General features: G+C 46.1%; 1 protein-coding gene across 1 annotated transcript in view; it reads left to right on the forward strand.

Annotated features, from left to right (window-relative positions):
- The window catches only part of LOC119441586 (uncharacterized), a 31,517-nt gene extending 13,504 nt beyond the window's left edge, over positions 1 to 18,013 (forward strand). Inside the window, exons 2-6 of the mRNA XM_037706196.2 lie at positions 1,368 to 1,474; positions 3,763 to 3,831; positions 5,073 to 5,150; positions 5,422 to 5,478; positions 17,808 to 18,013. Coding sequence (XP_037562124.2) covers positions 1,368 to 1,474; positions 3,763 to 3,831; positions 5,073 to 5,150; positions 5,422 to 5,478; positions 17,808 to 17,894 — 398 coding nt within the window. The 3' untranslated portion in view covers positions 17,895 to 18,013. The remainder of the gene's footprint in view (positions 1 to 1,367; positions 1,475 to 3,762; positions 3,832 to 5,072; positions 5,151 to 5,421; positions 5,479 to 17,807) is intronic.
- Positions 18,014 to 18,600: the final 587 nt, after the last annotated feature.

Below are 18,600 nucleotides of genomic sequence, written 5' to 3' on the forward strand. Positions count from 1 at the left end.
ACTACCAGAAGGTTTAACAATTTTATGTAATGTCTAAGCATGTTTAGCTGCTGTCCTAGAAAACATAGGAGAGATGAAATTTCAATTGGCGCGACTTTTTTTATGTTTTGCAACACAGAGAGGCGCACGATGTAATTGTCTTTTTTTACTACAATTCTTCTGCTTGCCTATTCTTCAACATCTTGCACTTGTTCAGTTGTTATGTGTTGCAATTTCTTTACATTGTTAGTGTTTTATGCAGGTGCTTTATTCTTGTATCTAAAATTATTTTACCTGTGTGCTTGACTATAATATGTGCCAAATTTTCTGCGCGCAATTATCGCAGAGTGGGACATAAGCTTCAACACGACAATTTTTTTTTCTAATGCCCAAACATTTGTAAGTTCTCTCCATGACCATGTGGAATATGAAACTTACTTTTATCGTCTCCTTTGCGTCAAATCGGCGGCGCATGCTCTGTTATCGCAGAATTGATAGGCTATTTTGCAACCTTTTCTGTACTTTTGCCATTCGCTTACTCATAGACTTCTTGCCACTTGGTCAAACGGTAAATGTTGATACATGTTCTCGCTGTTCTTAGTAACCCTTAAGTGCAAACGCTTTCATTCAGTCTCGAATAGCTTTTGAATACGCTTGAGCATAACTGATTTCTTTTTTTTTTACCTTCCACCATACTCAGTCCCACATCCCTATCTCGTGATGGTTATTGTTTCACAGTTAACCACTTCTGCCTTGGGTCCCGAAGGGCAGCTGTCAAAATTGCACAAATAAATAAAATACACTCTCGGGTTTTACGTGCCAATATCACAGTCTGATTATAAGGCGCGCCGAAATTGGGGACTCCACAGTAACTTTGACAACCTGTGGTTCTTCATCATGCTGCCAATTCACGGTAGACGAGCGGTCTTGCTTTTCACCGCCACCAGAATGTGTTCTCCGCAGCCAGGATTGAACTTACGTCATCGAGCTCGGCCGAGCCACACCATAGGCAATTGGCCACCGTAGGTGGTCTGCGCCGGGCATATGCTTGCGGTATCAGACATTTATTCCACTACCATTTCTCTAGCAATCTTGCAAATCCTGTTACAAAACACGATAAATGAATACAGCCTTCTTATGTATCATGTGGAACCTTATTTTACAATGATCGTTAGAGCACGCTCTTGAAACTGCTGATTATTAACTGTGTAAATAATTCAACCATCGTTTACTGCGCTCTCAGCACCGGCACTATCGATTCTCCGTTGTGTTACCGATTAGAACACCAGGGCCATGCAGTAAAGTTTCAACTTCTGAGTGATTTGCCGCCCGGCCTTACTACTTGTTCGCGGCCCTCATTTATCCTCCCACTTCCGCGACACTTCCAGGAATCGTTCAAAAAGCAAAAGGGGCGCAAGTGGCCGCCACCATGGTGGACAAATGTTTCCTTCCAATCATCAGCAAGTACAAGTTTACTCCGAAGATGTTCCAGAAGGTAGGTATTTCTGATCATCGTGAAGCTCCAGAACGTTTAAATATACAACGCTTTTACGCGATAGCGTTAACGGCCCCCATCTCGCAAGAAATACGGAGTCGGCGTCAGTGGGGTTGTCCGTTAGAAAAAAATATAATCCCGAACCATAAAGGCCCTCCACGTGACGCATAAGCATTAGTGAGCTAATTGAATTTCTCAATGTAAAATGCACCAGAGGACTCGAAAAGTACGACTTACATACAAACTATAGACATGATAGCGTCAGATCGTGATTTGATGTACAGTGCACGAGAAAACATAATTATGTTGCGCGGAAACTCAAACCCCTTACTCGGCGGCCGTTTGAGGTCTGTCTTAGTGGGAGCGGCGCGCCCCACTCGGTTACTTGCAACACCATCCAGATGGCGCTCGCCTCCGCGCATCCCAGCTGCAAGTCTGCAAATCTACCCAGCTGCAAGTCTAGGCTCCTCTGACCTCCTTGAAGCCCTTAGGTTCAGGGATAGCGGAGGGAAAGTAAACATGTCCGCTATAGAGATTAGTAAGAGGCGGTTCGAGGTTTGGTGGCAGAAAAGTAGGGAGACCACAAACAACGGAGACGTACAGAAACAGAGCTCCCAGTAATGCTTCAAAAAGGTTGATGCCTGGCATTCTTTGTATTTGTGTGTTTCTCAAAAATAAAGGTTGGACATTAGGCAAAATAATAACAAGAGCTTGGTGGCGCAACCCACCACCCCGTTTCAAAGGGGACGCTCACAGCATCCATCCACCCGTCCAACCATCCATAAATCCATCCAACCATCCGCGGCAACGCTGGATCCCGCCGTGCGGGGAAAAAAAGAACTTGGAGGACGCTTCAGCTTCGCCTTTAAAAGTGGAACACGACAGCATTCAAAGATCTCTGACTGCTTCTCACGCTTCCCGGCAACTGCTGCTTACGTAAGCGTAATGTTTACCGGGAAACGTTGGCGGCGAACGATATGCACGAAGGCGAGCTTTCTGGTTCTCTTATATTTTATGTTTCCCCAGTACCGCGAGCGCCGCCGCTGCCATGGATGCGCACATATTTAAATGCTATCGAGTTCTACTCCTAAAGGCAAAGCTTAAGTGCCCTCCAACTTTTTTATTACACTTAGAAGCCAATGCTAAGAGAGACAGAAAGAGTTCCGAGAATAGATCCCGCACGTCTAGCTTACTGTAATTAAAATTTGAGTTTCTCTTCCACGTATGGTTGTTTGTTTTTAACGTCTGTATGGGAAGTCAACTTGGTTTGATGAAGTCATGTTTCTTTAATCATATTAAGATAGTGTCATTGGTGTGATTATGTTGCTCAATACAGCACCCCACAGCCAAAGTAAGCTGCAGGTATTCTGCCAGACATGCAACTATAAACTAATGATCTCGCCAATTTTTGCATGTGAAAGAGGAATATCTGCTAATATCAGAAATATGACGGTAAGATCACTCAACATTGCCGCACGACTGGCCGCTCGAGGCACTTAGCGTGTATTCGCGGGCTTCTTTCACGCTCCGAAAAACATTTTTATGTAGCACGTATTCAGCAACAGAAAGACATACCGGGCATTTCTCATGTTCCTCTACATCATTCTAATTTGTCACTTTTCATTTATTTATAATATTTGAGAAGTTGATTAATTGATTCAGACCATTGATGGAAATAGTCGCAATGGAAAAAATAATCTCAGTGTCTCCAAGCAACGGCAAACTACATTGCCTTGATTCTGTCCATCTTCGTGGCATTTGCGTATTTTTAAATCTTGGTGCATGATAGTTGGAACACCCTGTATATGCTCGTTTGATGGTATTTGTTTTCGGCACATATATAACCTTCGTGTGTATATCTACAAATATATCCAGCCAGCTACCACCAGACCAAGCAGCAGACGGTGGCAAGCAGCAGCAGCCAAACGAACCCTGGCATGATAGGCGATCTTTTAATACAGTTCAGGCTTCCAGCCCTTTGTGTCCCATTCACAAGTATGCATTCGGATTGACTAGCCAAGAATTGGCACATACGCAATGGCCGAAGTCGTGCATTAGGGCGCGTACGCCGTATCGTAGCAAATACCTAGTACCTCTTATCTCCTTGGCAAGACCGCAGCAAGCATTTATGGCTCATATGGTGACTGAACGAATCCTTCGCCGTTTGTTTTTATTGAACCAACTTGACTACTAGAGCCTGATCGGAAATCTGGTAGTTTATAATGGCCACAAATATTTCTGAGGCAATGCGCATGCTTATAGCGCTATTTGTCATCGATTCTTTGCAGGGAATATTCAAGATGTGCGTCGTCTTCCGCTTCTGCTATCATAAGTATATTACATTGAAAGCGAGCAATGTAAGTGTTCACTTGTGTCGTCTAACGAGAACTTTCTCGTCCGTCCTCGAAATGCGTCTGCACGAAAACCTACACTGCTCTCACGTGCAGAACATTTTTGAAAGACGCATTGCATGCGCACGAACGTGTGGACAACAAATATTCTTCCAAGTGGAATGGTAACTCAGCCGTACATCTTCCGCTTCTGCTTGTGCATGCTTCTTGGCCTATCCAAATATAAACAAATTAAAATATGCAAATTCCACGTAGCACCTTTGAGTTTTTTGACGTTTTTACTGCCGCATCTAATGACAAAATGTCACAACCTCAAAGTTTGTCTATCCGTGAAATTTCCAATCTGATATACATCAAAGTAACCACAGGACCGGACAATGTTTACTGCAACCAAATATCTTGTCAGTCGTATAGAATACAGCGTACACTACGCCGCGCAGCCTCTATTTTTCCTTCAGGCAGCACAGAGCCGACATGATCATCTAACAGCATTTACGCTACAAGGACACTTTTAGCCATTGCGTCTGTAAACTCGCCTCATCAAAATTTTGTACCACGTGTGCATGTGGTGACATCGTGTTCCTAACGTGAATCGCCAATATCAAATTTTCAACAACATTTTCGATCAAATTGTCACGTTTTTAACACACACAAGGTCTTAAAAACGGTGTCTCTTATACCACAATTCGCACTCCTCATATCTTCGCACCTGGCAGGAACATGAAGCGTGAGCGTGGGCTTATGTAAGTACACATGCGCATCTGCAGCATTTTCATGAAGGAGCTGCACTCGCTCCTTTCTTGTGTTTTGAATCGAACACAATGTGGTTTAAGACAGATCTCTAATCTCAAGTCTAAAGTTACCTCTCACTCGCTCACAATTACCTCTTGACCCAAACCTGGCCTGAATGAACATCTGCCCAACAGTCACATTCATCCAACACCAACCACATCTGAAAACTCAGAGCACTTTAAATGTACACGACTACATGTCTCTAGTATTGGTGTAATATAATAATCAACCCTTTTAAACATTGTTGCTTCACATCAGTGATCATTAGTGTATAAAGACTCGCTTAGGACAGCTGATTATTCGTTTATCCACTTTTCCTTAATTGCCCAAGGCGATACACATGACATCACAGCGCTTTTTTACTTTTTATCGGTCGTTCTGCCTTTACATTCATTAGCACAAACATTCAAGCGCTGAAGAAGGCACTATTCACCATGCCATGTATTTTATTGCAGAATACGGATATCAATCGCGACAAAACTTACGACTGTATTGCTAAGATGGCATCGCTTCTCACTGTTGACCTCAATCCGGTAAGTCTCACCCTATAGGTCGCATCTCGTGATCTTTGGAGTGTCCGAAAAATTATATGAAGCCTTTATTTCATATGGGCAGTGACGTTTTGATAACCCAACATTACGAAATCCAACATTTTTGCTTGAAAAACTTGTATATAAAGGAAAATGTTATTGTTAGAATTTGATCAATTGCATTACTGTCACTAAGAGCCCACACTGTGGTAATTTTACTGGCCAAAGGCTTTTCAAGTGGTAAGTTGAGCCCTCGCTGTGTTGCTATTTTCAGGAATGGATAGAAAAGACGGACCTGGTCAATCCCAAGGGTCTGTACTTCGAAGGAGCTGTGAGTGGACCGTATTTTAATATTGCGATAGCAATTACATGGACAATCCAGGCAAATTTCCGCCCTCGTCGTTGGCGTCGGCATCTTCGTAATGTTCCATTCCTTGCGATAACAATGCCACCGCGCTCCGTATTCTGTAGGTGGAAGTGAATGCTTGCGAGGGTGAACCAAGAAGGAAGCTGGCTTGATGCGTCGGTGTCCTCACGTGCGAGGAAGAGAGGAAAGCGGGGAGGGAGTGCCCGTGAGGTGGGGGGGCGGGGAATGCGCGCGCGCTACGAGGATGTGGGAACGGGGCTGGTTGGTGCGCATCTCGTCTCTACTCCGGCAGCGGCGGTAATCTGCGATGGGTTCGAAGGCTAGGTAGTTGGATGATGGTTTCGCGTGTGCTTTGTTCTCGCGCCCCTAGTTTGCCTTGACGTCAAAGACAGCGCGACGGGGAATACACTCGCCACTGCTGCCGCTCTTGATAACGCCAGCGTTCTGACAGCGAGTGTACGCCGTCATCGAGTGAGAAGTGTTCATGTTTGGCTGTGCGCACGCGCAAACGTAAGTATTAATTTAGTTAGAAAATTTGTAAACCAGTTTGTCCAGCTTATAAAACTCCTAACTTTAGTTCGTGTAGTTGTCTAACAATTTGCTATTGTGATTAATACATCGCCTTTCCGGTGAAACTGCAACTTTTTTTTATTTCGTAAGTTCACCCAATGGCATAAACATTAAATATATCAATGTAGGCCGCTTTCGGGAATGTACATCCGTACGCTTGATAGTTGCTTCAAAGGCCGCTTTCGGGAATGTACATCCATATGCTTTATCGTTGCTTCAATGGAGCCAATGGCGTAGTCTCGTGGATGAAGGTCCACTGTTTTCAGGTAGGTCCACGGGATCTGGGTCAGGGCAGAGCATGTCCAAATATGTGTTTGATTGTAGCCGCAGAAGCTGAAGCTGAGAAATTAGAGCAGGTATGCCCAAATGGTCCACGAAAATGTTGTGGTGAGGCATAGGAGACCGATGGGGTAAGGCCGCACAGACACACAGACTCCCTCACACAGACTCCCTAACACCACTTCCTCCTGGCAGGTAAAGCCCTCGGTGAGATATCAATCACACAGTGGGAATAAAAATCTCGTGTGGTGCGGCGGAGAAAAGGAGTGGAAATCGCCCTTGGCGTCACTTGAGAAAGGTTTGTCTAAAGTAGATGGTAACCCACTGTGGGGAGCGGTGTCTGATTATATGTGTGCAGAAATATTCTTCTGTGGAATCCACTGTATCCGAAGCTGTCAGGGTACGTTCATGCGGTGTATTACGTCTTCCAAAGCGTGGGTACTCTATACTTCCCGAATCTTTATGGCTGAAATGCAGTGTGTGCGTATTTTATTAACCGATTTCGGTGACAGGAAAGCAGCTGTCGCCTAGTTTGTTGCGTGTCGTAGGGCCAGAATTTCAACACTGACTTATGGGACCGGAGTTTTCAGACTGTATACATAATTTAAGAACCAACCAAAATGGCCACCAAGGAAAGCATAGGCGATATATTTGTACATAATAAGTGAAATACAAAAATTATAAATTAATGGAAATGAAAGTGCATGAAAAAACAACTGGCCGAAGGCGGGGAACGAAACCACGTCTTCGAATCACGCATGCGGTGCTCTTACCATTTGAGCTAACGCGGAGCCGTTTTCCCATCCACGTTTTAGGGTGTCTATGTTTATCTTCTAGACCTAACCCTGTGAGTGTTAGCTAGCGCCGCCACACACAAGCATTGGCGGCGAATGTGGAACATCTTTTCTGCCGCAGGTGTCACGTGTACTTGAACATTTTGGTTGAAGGCAACTGGTCAACACGTGCTACCTGAAGGCATCAATGATGCCAGATTCAAGACCCTCGCTTTGTAATGAACGAGAAGAAGAGAAAAAGAGGGGCCCGATTTTTATTAGTCATATCATAACAAGCCAAACAACAAAGACACCAAGGAGAGCATTGGAAAAATTACTTGTACTTAGTAATTTAAATAAAGAAATTATATATTAATGGACATGAAAGTGGTTGAAAAAAACTTGCCGTGGTTGAACGCGGTTGAACCAAGTTTTCCGAGCAATAGCTCGGTTTTGCTTGCTTTGTCGCACCAACTGCCGCACCTACAATTGAACCACTAGACAATACACAGACGTTGATCGGTGCGTCGACAGCAGCGAGCTAATCTACCTTCATGCTGCGTCTCGATTCAACGCGAACTAAGCGTCGAAAGCGAAGCGCATACGAAGCTTTCAGCACTCGGCACACTTTGTACACATCGCAGATCGCTTTGAAGATGAGGCTCGCGCGACCGCGCACCTTGTCCACATCGCAGATCGCTTTCAAGATATGGGCGCCCACGCAGCGTAGTGGCAGCTGCCGGTAGTGGCGAGCTAAGTCCCTGTTTGACCTTGACTGAGCTTGAAGATCAGATTTACGGAACCAGGTGTTCTCTGGGATTGTAAATCGAGTAGTAGAGTTATCGCTTTAAAACAAGTGGCCGCCGCTGGGGCATGTTCCCGTGTCTTCGCATTACGCGAGTGATACGCTTAGCAAAAGTGGGGAAAAAGCAGGTTGGTGAGCAAGCCATTGGCAACTACGGCATCGATTCTAGGAATGCAAGAGGAGAGATGTTAGTAGAATTCGCGGAAAGGAATAGGCTCCGAATAATGAATACCTTCTTCAGGAAGCGCAGCAACAGGAAGTGGACCTGGAAAAGCCCTAATGGAGAAACAAGGAATGAAATAGATTTCATACTCTCTGCCGATCCAAGCATAGTGCAGGATGTAGAAGTGTTAGGTAAGGTTAAGTGCAGTGACCATAGGTTAGTGAGGTCTAGGATTTCTCTCAATTTGAAGAGAGAGAGAGTGAAATTAGTCAAGAGGAAACAGGCCAACCTAGAGGCAGTCAGGGTAAAAGCAGACCAATTCAGGCTGGTGCTCGCAAACAAATATGCAGCTTTAGAACAGGAAGATGAAGATAACATAGAGCTAATGAATGAAACCGTAACTAGGCTGATCTCAGAAGCAGCAATTGAAGTGGGAGGTAAGGCACCAAAGCAACCTGTAGGGAAGCTCTCCCAAGAAACAAAGGACCTAATAAAGAAACGGCAAAACATGAAAGTGTCCAACTCAAGAGATCAGATAGAATTCGCTGAACTGTCAAAACTGATCAACAAGAAGAAAGTAAGGGATATTCGAAATTATAACATGGGAAAAATTGAGGAAGCCGTAAAATATGGACGCAGCATGAAATCAGTAAGAAGAAAACTAGGCATAGGACAAGGCAAGATGTATGCACTGAAAGATAAGCATGGTAATATCATCAGCAATTTCGATGACATAGTAAAAGCAGCAGAAGAATTCTATACTGACCTGTACAGTAGCCAAAACAGCCAAGCTTCTTCCATTCGAAATAGTGATGAACCGGATACAGAAGCTCCTTCTATAGCTAGCGATGAAGTTAGAAGGGCCTTGAAAGATATGACCTGGGGAAAAGCGCCTGGAGAAGATGGAATAACAGTAGATTTAATCAAAGATGGAGGAGATATCATGCTTGAAAAGCTTGCGGCCCTTTATACGCAATGCCTCACCACTTCAAGTGTACCAGAGAGCTGGAAGAACGCCAACATTATACTTATCCATAAGAAGGGAGACGTTAAAGAATTGAAGAATTACAGACCCATTAGCTTGCTTTCAGTATTGTATAAAATATTCACCAAGATAATTTCCAATAGAATCAGGACAACACTTGACTTCAGTCAACCAAGAGAACAGGCTGGCTTCAGGAAGGGGTATTCTACGATGGACCATATCCATGCCATCAATCAGGTAATCGAGAAATCTGCGGAGTATAATCAACCTCTCTATATGGCTTTCATAGATTATGAAAAGGCATTCGATTCAGTAGAGATATCAGCAGTCATAGAGGCATTGCGTAATCAAGGAGTGGAGGAGGCATACGTGAATATCTTGGCAAATATCTACAAGGATTCCACAGCTACCTTGGTTCTCCACAAGAAAAGTAGAAAGATACCTATCAAGAAAGGGGTCAGGCAAGGAGACACAATCTCTCCAATGCTATTCACTGCATGCTTAGAAGAAGTATTCAAGCTCTTAGACTGGGAAGGATTAGGAGTGAGGATCGATGGCGAATATCTCAGCAACCTTCGGTTTGCAGATGACATTGTCCTATTGAGCAACAATGGAGAGGAATTACAACAAATGATTGAGGACCTTCATCGAGAAAGTGCAAGAATTGGGTTGAAGATGAATATGCAGAAGACAAAGATAATGTTCAATAGCCTGGCAAGGAAACAAGAATTCAGGATCGCCCGTCAGCCTCTAGAATCTGTAAAGGAATATGTTTATCTAGGTCAATTACTCACAGGGGACCCTGATCATGAGAAAGAAATTTACAGAAGAATAAAATTGGGTTGGAGTGCATACGGCAGGCATTGCCAAATCCTGACTGGGAGCTTACCACTGTCGTTGAAAAGAAAAGTGTACAATCATTGCATTCTACCGGTGCTAACATACGGGGCAGAAACTTGGAGGTTAACAAAGAAGCTCGAGAACAAGTTAAGGACCGCACAAAGAGCAATGGAACGAAAAATCTTAGGAGTAACGTTAAGAGACAGGAAGAGAGCGGTGTGGATCAGAGAACAAACGGGGGTAGACGATATTCTAGTTGACATTAAGCGGAAGAAATGAAGCTGGGCAGGCCATGTAATACGTAGGATTGATAACCGGTGGACCATTAGGGTTACAGACTGGATACCAAGAGAAGGGAAGCGCAGTCGAGGACGGCAGAAAGTCAGGTGGGATGATGAGGTTAGGAAATTCGCAGGCGCAAGTTGGAATACGCTAGCGCAAGACAGGGGTAATTGGAGATCGCAGGGAAAGGCCTTCGTCCTGCAGTGGACATAAATATAGGCTGATGATGATGATGAGAATGATAATGATGATGATACAGAATAAATACATACTGCCGTAGTGTAAAGTAGACACGAGAAATTATTGTATGCTACTGTACAATAACCTTGATAGGGCATTTTTTGATAGGCGCACAGGGGCTTGGAGGCGGTGCTTCGTGTCGTCTGCTAAAGTGCGCGAGCGCGCTGTGCTTTAGCAGACAACAGGCGGCACAAACACCGCTCGCTCGCGCGCTTTAGCAGACGACACGAAGCCCCGCCTCCAAGCCCCTGTGCGCTTGCGCCGCTTAGCTTCGATGCGCGGCCGCGCCATGTGCGCTGGCGCTACGCGGAGCGCGGCCACGCGGCACCGTGTGCGTACTAAGAGTGGACGACCCTGTACATGTGACGCCTGCGGCAGAAAGGATGTCCCACATGCGCTGCCAAGGCTTGTGAGTGGCGGCGCAGGCTAACACTCCCAGGGTTAGTTCTAGTAGATAAACATAAATACCCTGAAAAGTTTTAGGGAAAACGGATCCACCGTAGCTCAATTTGTAACAGCATCGCACGCGTGATGCAACGACGTGGTGTCGTGGCTCAACTACGGCTACTTGTTTTTTCATCCACTTTCATTTCCATTAATTTATCATTTATTTATTTCAATCAATTACAATTTCTCCTATGCTCTCCTTGGAGTCTTTCTTCGTTGGCTTCTTATGATATGACTAAAGAAAATCGGGCGCTTCTGTTTCCCTTCTTCGTGTACACATAATTGGCACTTATGATGGGGTGACCAGGCTTTGCGGGGGACGTAACCACTTGCTTGTCCCTGCAGATTGCGTCGGTATAGGCCACCAGTGAGCCTGTTGGGAGTGCGGCATCTGCTTCTGTGGCATCTGAAGGCACCCTATGGACAAGAGAGTGGATTTTGGAGGCGGCTAATTGATTTGTTGTCTGTGCGTTGCTGGTGACCAAAGGGTGGAAAGGTTTCTACCGAAGGTGACGAGATAGAAAACAGACTGCCCATGTATGCCTCTAAGTTAGCAGCAGGTTGCAGAAAGGATGGTTTCCGAGCCCTGGATTGACAGCGTTGATGGATCAACTCGTTATTGTTGTTTAGTTGCGTCTCTTCCTGAAGGGTCGGGATTGGTGCGCATCGTGGAATCCTGGTAACGACCCGCATTTCTTCATTGTTTATGCACTCTAGCCCGTTTTTAAAATTTGGAGAAGGACTTCTATTGTTTCCCAAAATACGAGAAAAAACTACTGTCAGAAACTCGTGAAAGTGCTGCCTTGATGTCTCAAACGTTGTAATGTCAATGTGTAAAGGAGAAGTACAACTCGTTGATGCAGTTGTAACGCCGTTAAAAAAAGAAAGACGTTTATAGGCTTACATGACGTGAATAGACAAAATAATTGTGTCAGGCGGAAATGCATTTAAACTGTACGGCGATGCGTACAAAGAACCGTCTAGAAATTTATTTTAGGTGATATCATATGCGCCTGTATAAACTCAGTGCAAACCGGCTAGTTCGTACTGATATGTGGCTCTAGATAGATCAAGCTGAAGGAAACATGCGGGATTGATGACGCCAGCGATATCATCCGAGCCCATTAGCGACCAGCGCACTTTCATAAATGCAGCACCTCGGGCTTAGCAGCGCAATGCCATAACAGCTAAGCCAACACGGCGGGCAACATAAAAATGAATGCGTGGAGGCAATATAAAGTAGGCCGGGCCTTTGTGTATGCTAGAAAGAATTGCTTGTTCTCAAACCACATATGATTGTCTTTACCAATATTCCTGCAAGATATTTGTCGCTTGCGAGAACAAGAAGTCACAGGCCTTCGCGGCACACGCAGCACAGTCACAGCGTAAGCTGGTTGAGCGGCGCAAGAGTAGCTCCAACTTCGGCACCACGCACAACAAAGTCTTCGCTGCAAAGTGTCTTCGCCTCGATTTTGACGAGAACGATCAGAACTGTCCGCCCGGCGTCGACGGCGAACTGCAGCTTGTAATACTCTCTGCACAGCAGTCTGCTGGGCCCGATGATGCCTGGTTGTAGCCGCGCACGTAGCTCTACGATTCGCTTCTTCAGCAGTGGTTCGTCCCTTGCGAGGAGACGCCATAACCTGTACCGAAGAGGTACCCAGAATACGTGGCGCACATCTAACATCGGGATAGCGTTAATTGCGCGCCTCGTCTTAATCGCATCGCGTCTTAATCGCACCTCGTCGCACGCGGCGGTTGCAGGTACGTTAACTAGATGGCGCCACCATACTGGCGGAGGCTCTGGTCGTTGCGCAGGCGCGGAGTGCGCATAAAGCGAATGTTGCTTCTACCTGATAGCAAGCGCTTGCGTGGCTCAGTGCAAAGTATCCGACTCCCCAGCAGTGGGCCTGGGTTCGATCCCGGCGGAGAGCGGGTACTTTTTTCGCATTTCTCGCGATAGCTGCTACGGGGCGGCGGCGGCATTATCGCGACCAGAAACGGCTATTGGAATGAGCCCATAAGAGCTTACGCTGTAAAATCATGATTCATTCCACTCTATGAAGGTTAGTGACCAGCGAAGCTGTTCAGCAAACGACGCAGAGCACACAATCTGCGCCGTCTTGCACGGCGAGCCGCTTGCGGCTGGCTTCTCGGGAACGATCATCATCGGTGTTCGCCACCCGCCGCCGCCGATTGCATTCTCGCATCTGTTCTCGCCGTCGCTCTTCGTAGGCGCGCTGCTCCTCGCGAGTGCGCACTAGACGCGGCCTCTCCATTACGACGAGAGAGCAGAAGTGAAATTGAAAATGGAGAACGGTAGCTTGACTTGCCGACCATGCACGACGGTGCCGCCACCCCGGGAGAGTGGAAGGAAACTAGGCACGCACGAGCTTGGAACAATGACAAAGACAGGTAGTTGTGACCGTAGACATGGTCGACCCGGCCGCACAGCGGTAAACCTTTGAGAATACTGTATTATCTACGAGGGAGTCTACCAATCTTGAAAATAGTGTCTATTGATAACCAATTTTCTCAAAATGCATATTGAACTGATGAGACGCATCAGGTTTTGCTTAGAATGAAGCCATTTTAGATGAAATTACGGTCCTGAATTTTTGCTTGCCGAGTTGAAAAACGGCTTCATTTTGAAAAATGGCTACCGAGTTAAAAAATGGCTTCAAATAGATAGGCTTGAAAGCCTATCTATTTAGAGCTTCGCTGTAACAAAATCAGAGGTCGTTGCAGGTATAAAGAATGAATAACGATCAGATCAACATTGGCATTTTTCTCCCAGTTTCTTTATTGCTGCTGGCCGAAAGGTAATGCTCTTGTGTTAGCACGTAACACATAGCGAAAAATGTTACAGTGTACCTATACACATGAAAAGTCATTCTATAATTTATGAATATATTTATAATTCGACATCTTTTATGCATGACATATGGCAATTTGTAAAGCGGGAGGAAACAAAAACTGACAAAGACGGTGAATATAGTATATTCCATAACTATACGAGCTGACCTATAGATAACGCAACCCTTATTCCGAAATCAAAGGTCTGCCCCATCACATGATAGGTTAAAAACTCCCAACAAACATATCAATGGGCAACACACGCAACCAAATTATAATGTGTCGTCAGATTCGGCTGTCGTCCAATGATAGGCCACCGTCATGTTGAATGTTTCCACCTCCATTGAAGGAAGTGCTGAATGTTCTACATGTGTACTCCTTCATCCATCGTAAAATAGCATGTGTTTATATTTAATCAATTACTATGGTAGCACCGTATCAAGCAAAGCGGTACCAAAGTGATTCCCTATTACCTGCCAAAATCATTTGTCACGCTCGTGAATAGCAAAAACACCTCCCCCCAAAAAATAATGACGAATAAAATGCTAATTTGAGTGGCCGCTGTGTATTCGGCAGACTTAGCCGTCATGTATAAAACTTGTCTTAAGTTGCAACTTATAGCATATATTTAAGGACTTGCATAGTCTTTGGCTTCAATAAAGGTCCAGTGGGCTTTATCAAGTACCCAATAATAACGAAATAATAATAATAATAAAGCATAATAATAATGAAGCACAATTCATAAACCTTTCACAATACAATTACAAAGTACAGTGTGAAAATTGCATTAGGTACGAAAAATTAATGAAGTCGCAAGGTGGCCGAACATGCAATCTTAAACAGGGTCTCGCGATACTTGGAAGACCGAGATATTTACCCATACAATATGATAGGCTTTATGGCAGGACTGTTAACGCAGAATGCCATGAAGCTAATCAAATATCAAGTCATTGACCGTAACACGCGGGACACGAGAGCCATAATTGGATTAGACCTGGAGAAGGCCTTTGATAGCGTCTTGCGCTCCTTTGTCTTGAGCCAGACATCTAGCCTCGGGTTGAGCAAGCACTTCCACGACTACACACGATCATTCCTTGCTGACAGAGAAGCCACTCTCAGGGCGGGAGACCTCGTTTCGTACTCGGTTAGACTGGGTTACAGAGGGAAGCTAGAGGGGTCTGTCATATCCCCGACCCTGTTTAACCTTACCATGATCGGTCTGTTGAGGAGACTCTTCGAAGTCGAGGGTATTATTCACACAATCTATGCAGACGACGTCACGATTCGGTTTCCGGAGGCAGTGACGGACGGGTGGAGATGGCGTTGCAGGAAGCCATCGAGATCACGGAAGAATATCTTAAGCCGACCGGCCTTCGCTGTTCCCCTCGGAAATCAGAACTCCTTATTTACATGCCAGGCGAAGGGGGCCCAAACCGAAGGGTTGGAATTCTGTACAGGACGTCGACATCACTCTACGGACAAGTGAGGACGGTGTCATCCCCAGGGTGGACTCCCTCCGGGTCCATGTATGACGATCGGTTCGAACGGCTTCAATAACCAGACGGAGTCTAAACTAGCCAAGAAAATGGACAATGCCATCATACTCATATGGAGAGTTGCCAACCGGCAGCAGGGTCTTGGAGAGGGCAATCTTGTGAGACTGGTGCATGACTTTGGGATGTGTCATTTTACCTACGTAGCGGCCGTGCACAATTGGCAAAGGTCGGAGAGGGACAAGCTCAACACGTTGATCAGGAAGACTATCGAGAGGGCCCTCGGCCTCCCCATGTACACAAGCTCGGAGAAACTGATGTGTCTCAACATGCACAACACGCTGGAAGAGATTGCGGAAGCGCAGGAAAGGGCGCAGTACGCCAGGGTGTCCACCACCCAAGCGGGTAGGAGCAACCTGCGGGAGCTGAGGGTTAATTCCTCTGCCGGAAATCGAGTCACGCTTCTGCGATTTCCCTCGGGAACAGCGGGCACGCATTGTCTTCGCTCCAATTCCACGCAACGTTCATCCCGAACACAACTTTGGTCGGAGACGAGCTATAGGGCCAAGGCTCTCCTGGACAAGGCTCGGGAACAGGCTCGGGATTGCTGTTTTGTTGATGTTGCCCCGTACCCCGACGGGCTGGCGTTCATAGCCGCGGGCATATCGATCACGATGGGAAAATCACGAACTCTGCGACTGTTCGAACGAAGGCGGCCGAGGTGGCGGAGCTGATGGTCATAGCCTTGACCCTGCTGCACGGCAGAAGGACCACGATCTACAGCGACTCGCGGACGGCTGTCCGGGCTTTCGCCTAGGGCACCGTTTCGGAGCAGGTCCTGCAAATTCTGCGGGACAAGGACATCAAGTCGCACACGATCCTCTGGTTCCCAACCATATGATCGCCCAACCTCAACGAGTCAGCCCACAGAGCTGCGCAAGGAGTCGTTGACAGCTTAGCTACCGGGTGGTGCGGCACTGAGGTTATGAACAATCGGGACCCTCCCTCCTCTTATAACGAACTTACCATTTTTACATGGGATGAGGACGATATCCTCCGCCACATAGGAAACTAGGCAGACCCCAGGCGTTAACACTGCGATTACTCCAGGTCGGGGCATACCCTATCCCCGCACAGTTACACAGAGTCTATCCAGAGATACAATCGACCAATGTTTGCGAGCTATGCTCAAACCTAGCTGACTTGGAACATATGCTCTGGCGGTGCCCGGCGTTACGCGACTGTGACGGTGTCACGTCGTCCAAATGGGAGGCTGCCCTAAGCAGCCCCGATCTTGAAGCACAGCTATGGGCTGTGCATCGGGCCCGCGAAGCAGCAGAGGGGCTCGGCCTTTCTGTACCGACGTCGGAGCGGCCCGCTACGTGCTGACGCGCGTTCCGAGGGACCTTAATAAAGTTTTATCATACCATACCATCATTATCAATGAATAGCTTTTTTCAGCGCACGCCGTAAGAACGCCCACCGATACTGGGCGGGCGTTGACGCCGCTATCAGTTGCAAGGCAATGCAGCTCTTGAAGTGTGGAGAAAGTCGCTCTCGTAAAGTTCACCTGTTACAATACGGCCCCCTCACATGTTGTGTTGTTTTGCTTGTCGACGTTTGTCTCAATTTGGTGACGCGGGCAGTTTCATTGTTTCTTAACCTGTTCAGTCAAACTTGGTTATTTGCGACCGCCAGATAATTGTTTACTTTAGTTGTTTTCGTGCGACAGAGCTGGCCCACGTACTTCTTGCTCAACGAAAGGACGATCACTCTACGCCCAAAGCGTTTGGCGGCCTCCAAAAAAGTATGTTCTGTGCAGGGATGCGATTTCGACACCCGTACGGCTGGCCTTTTCCTGCAGCGCTTTCCGCGCTGACAGCTCGGAACTCCCATCAAGTCGAATGGCGGGGAAGTTGAATGTACAGCTCTAATATGGCATGCCTCGGAAAATAAATTTCTCGCCTTTCAGAAAAAAATGACGTCACTTCAGTTTTTAGCGGATATCCCGTCACATTATTTTTCTTCCGCCGGAAGTGTTCCCTCCTCGCACAGATGACTCTAAGCCACCTGAACCGTCGATATACCGCCAACCTATGGGCTTGTATGGAAGCGTCGCTAGCAGGTATATTTACTTTGTTCTATATAACCACAATTTCTTGCTGATCGAGAGGACGATTTCAATCATAAACGAGGATTCTGCTTTGTAATAAGAGTTGACTGTCCAGTCTGTCTATATAGCAGTATCTAGAGTGGCTTTCTATGGTCTGTAATTACCTCTATACTTTACTCCACAGTACATGGTATAGCGACGGGCTTTCGCACTGATTTATCAAGTCTGCCTTTCTCTTGTTGACTGCGACAGCTTTTCACAGTTTGAAACTGTGTTTGCATTATCCACGCGTCCATCTGTTTCGGTGCGTCAATGAGGACCGCTGTCGTCATCGTCATTATTGTGTCGTGTTTTTACTTGAAAAGCCAGATTTCTCCTTTTGGTCTCTCATAAAAATTAAAACCGTTGGAAGGGTTGAACAGCAAAGGCGATTTTTTTCCATCGCAGGAATGTGCGAGAAAACACAAGATATTCCCGGAGGATCCCGCTACTCTGATGTTTACCTTAAAGTGGGTTAGAGACACGCTCTTCTAGACGCCACAAGCATCCGTTCGTCGAGCTGCTGACCATGTTCGGTTCTCCAAAACTTTCTTCTGGTCGCAAAATTCAAGATTACGTGTGCAATCGCGTCAACTATTCGAAATAAAAATATTTTGTCATTCGTGTTCTTTTTTTCCTTAAAACGTGCCGCACGTCGTAGAAACAAGTTCGCCATAAGTGCGGACGAAAAATCTGCATGCCAGCAATTCTTGTATCAGTGTGCAACGGCTGACTTACTCTACGTACATGTGTTTAACGATTATCATACGTTCCGTTAGTATACACGCGTCATGACACGCACTCAGCTTACTAAAAGGATTATTAAACGTGCAGTCAGAGCATTGAACTATGCCTAATTGAATGATAAGGTAAAAAGGTGATAGAAGAAAATGGAGCAGATCCCGTGTACCTGTGTAAATCATTCTTATCAGAAGCATTTGATGGCAGTTGGCTACCGAGCATCGCTTGACATTACACAATGTGTGACCATGTGGTGCAACGGGTTTGTGTCAGACGAACGGCTATGCGTCTGGCACTAGCGTGCGTGTGACAGCAGCAAGAAGACGATGGTGAAGACGTTCGTGGGACGCCGACAGCATGATTTCTATTCCGGCCTTTTGACGCGACCTTGGAACATCGTGATTGTTGGGTTCTACCTAAGTGCTGAATGAGAGTAAGCGAAAGAATCACGTACTTTTAC

Source organism: Dermacentor silvarum, chromosome 2 (assembly GCF_013339745.2).
Source record: "Dermacentor silvarum isolate Dsil-2018 chromosome 2, BIME_Dsil_1.4, whole genome shotgun sequence".
NCBI classification, from domain to species: domain Eukaryota; kingdom Metazoa; phylum Arthropoda; class Arachnida; order Ixodida; family Ixodidae; genus Dermacentor; species Dermacentor silvarum.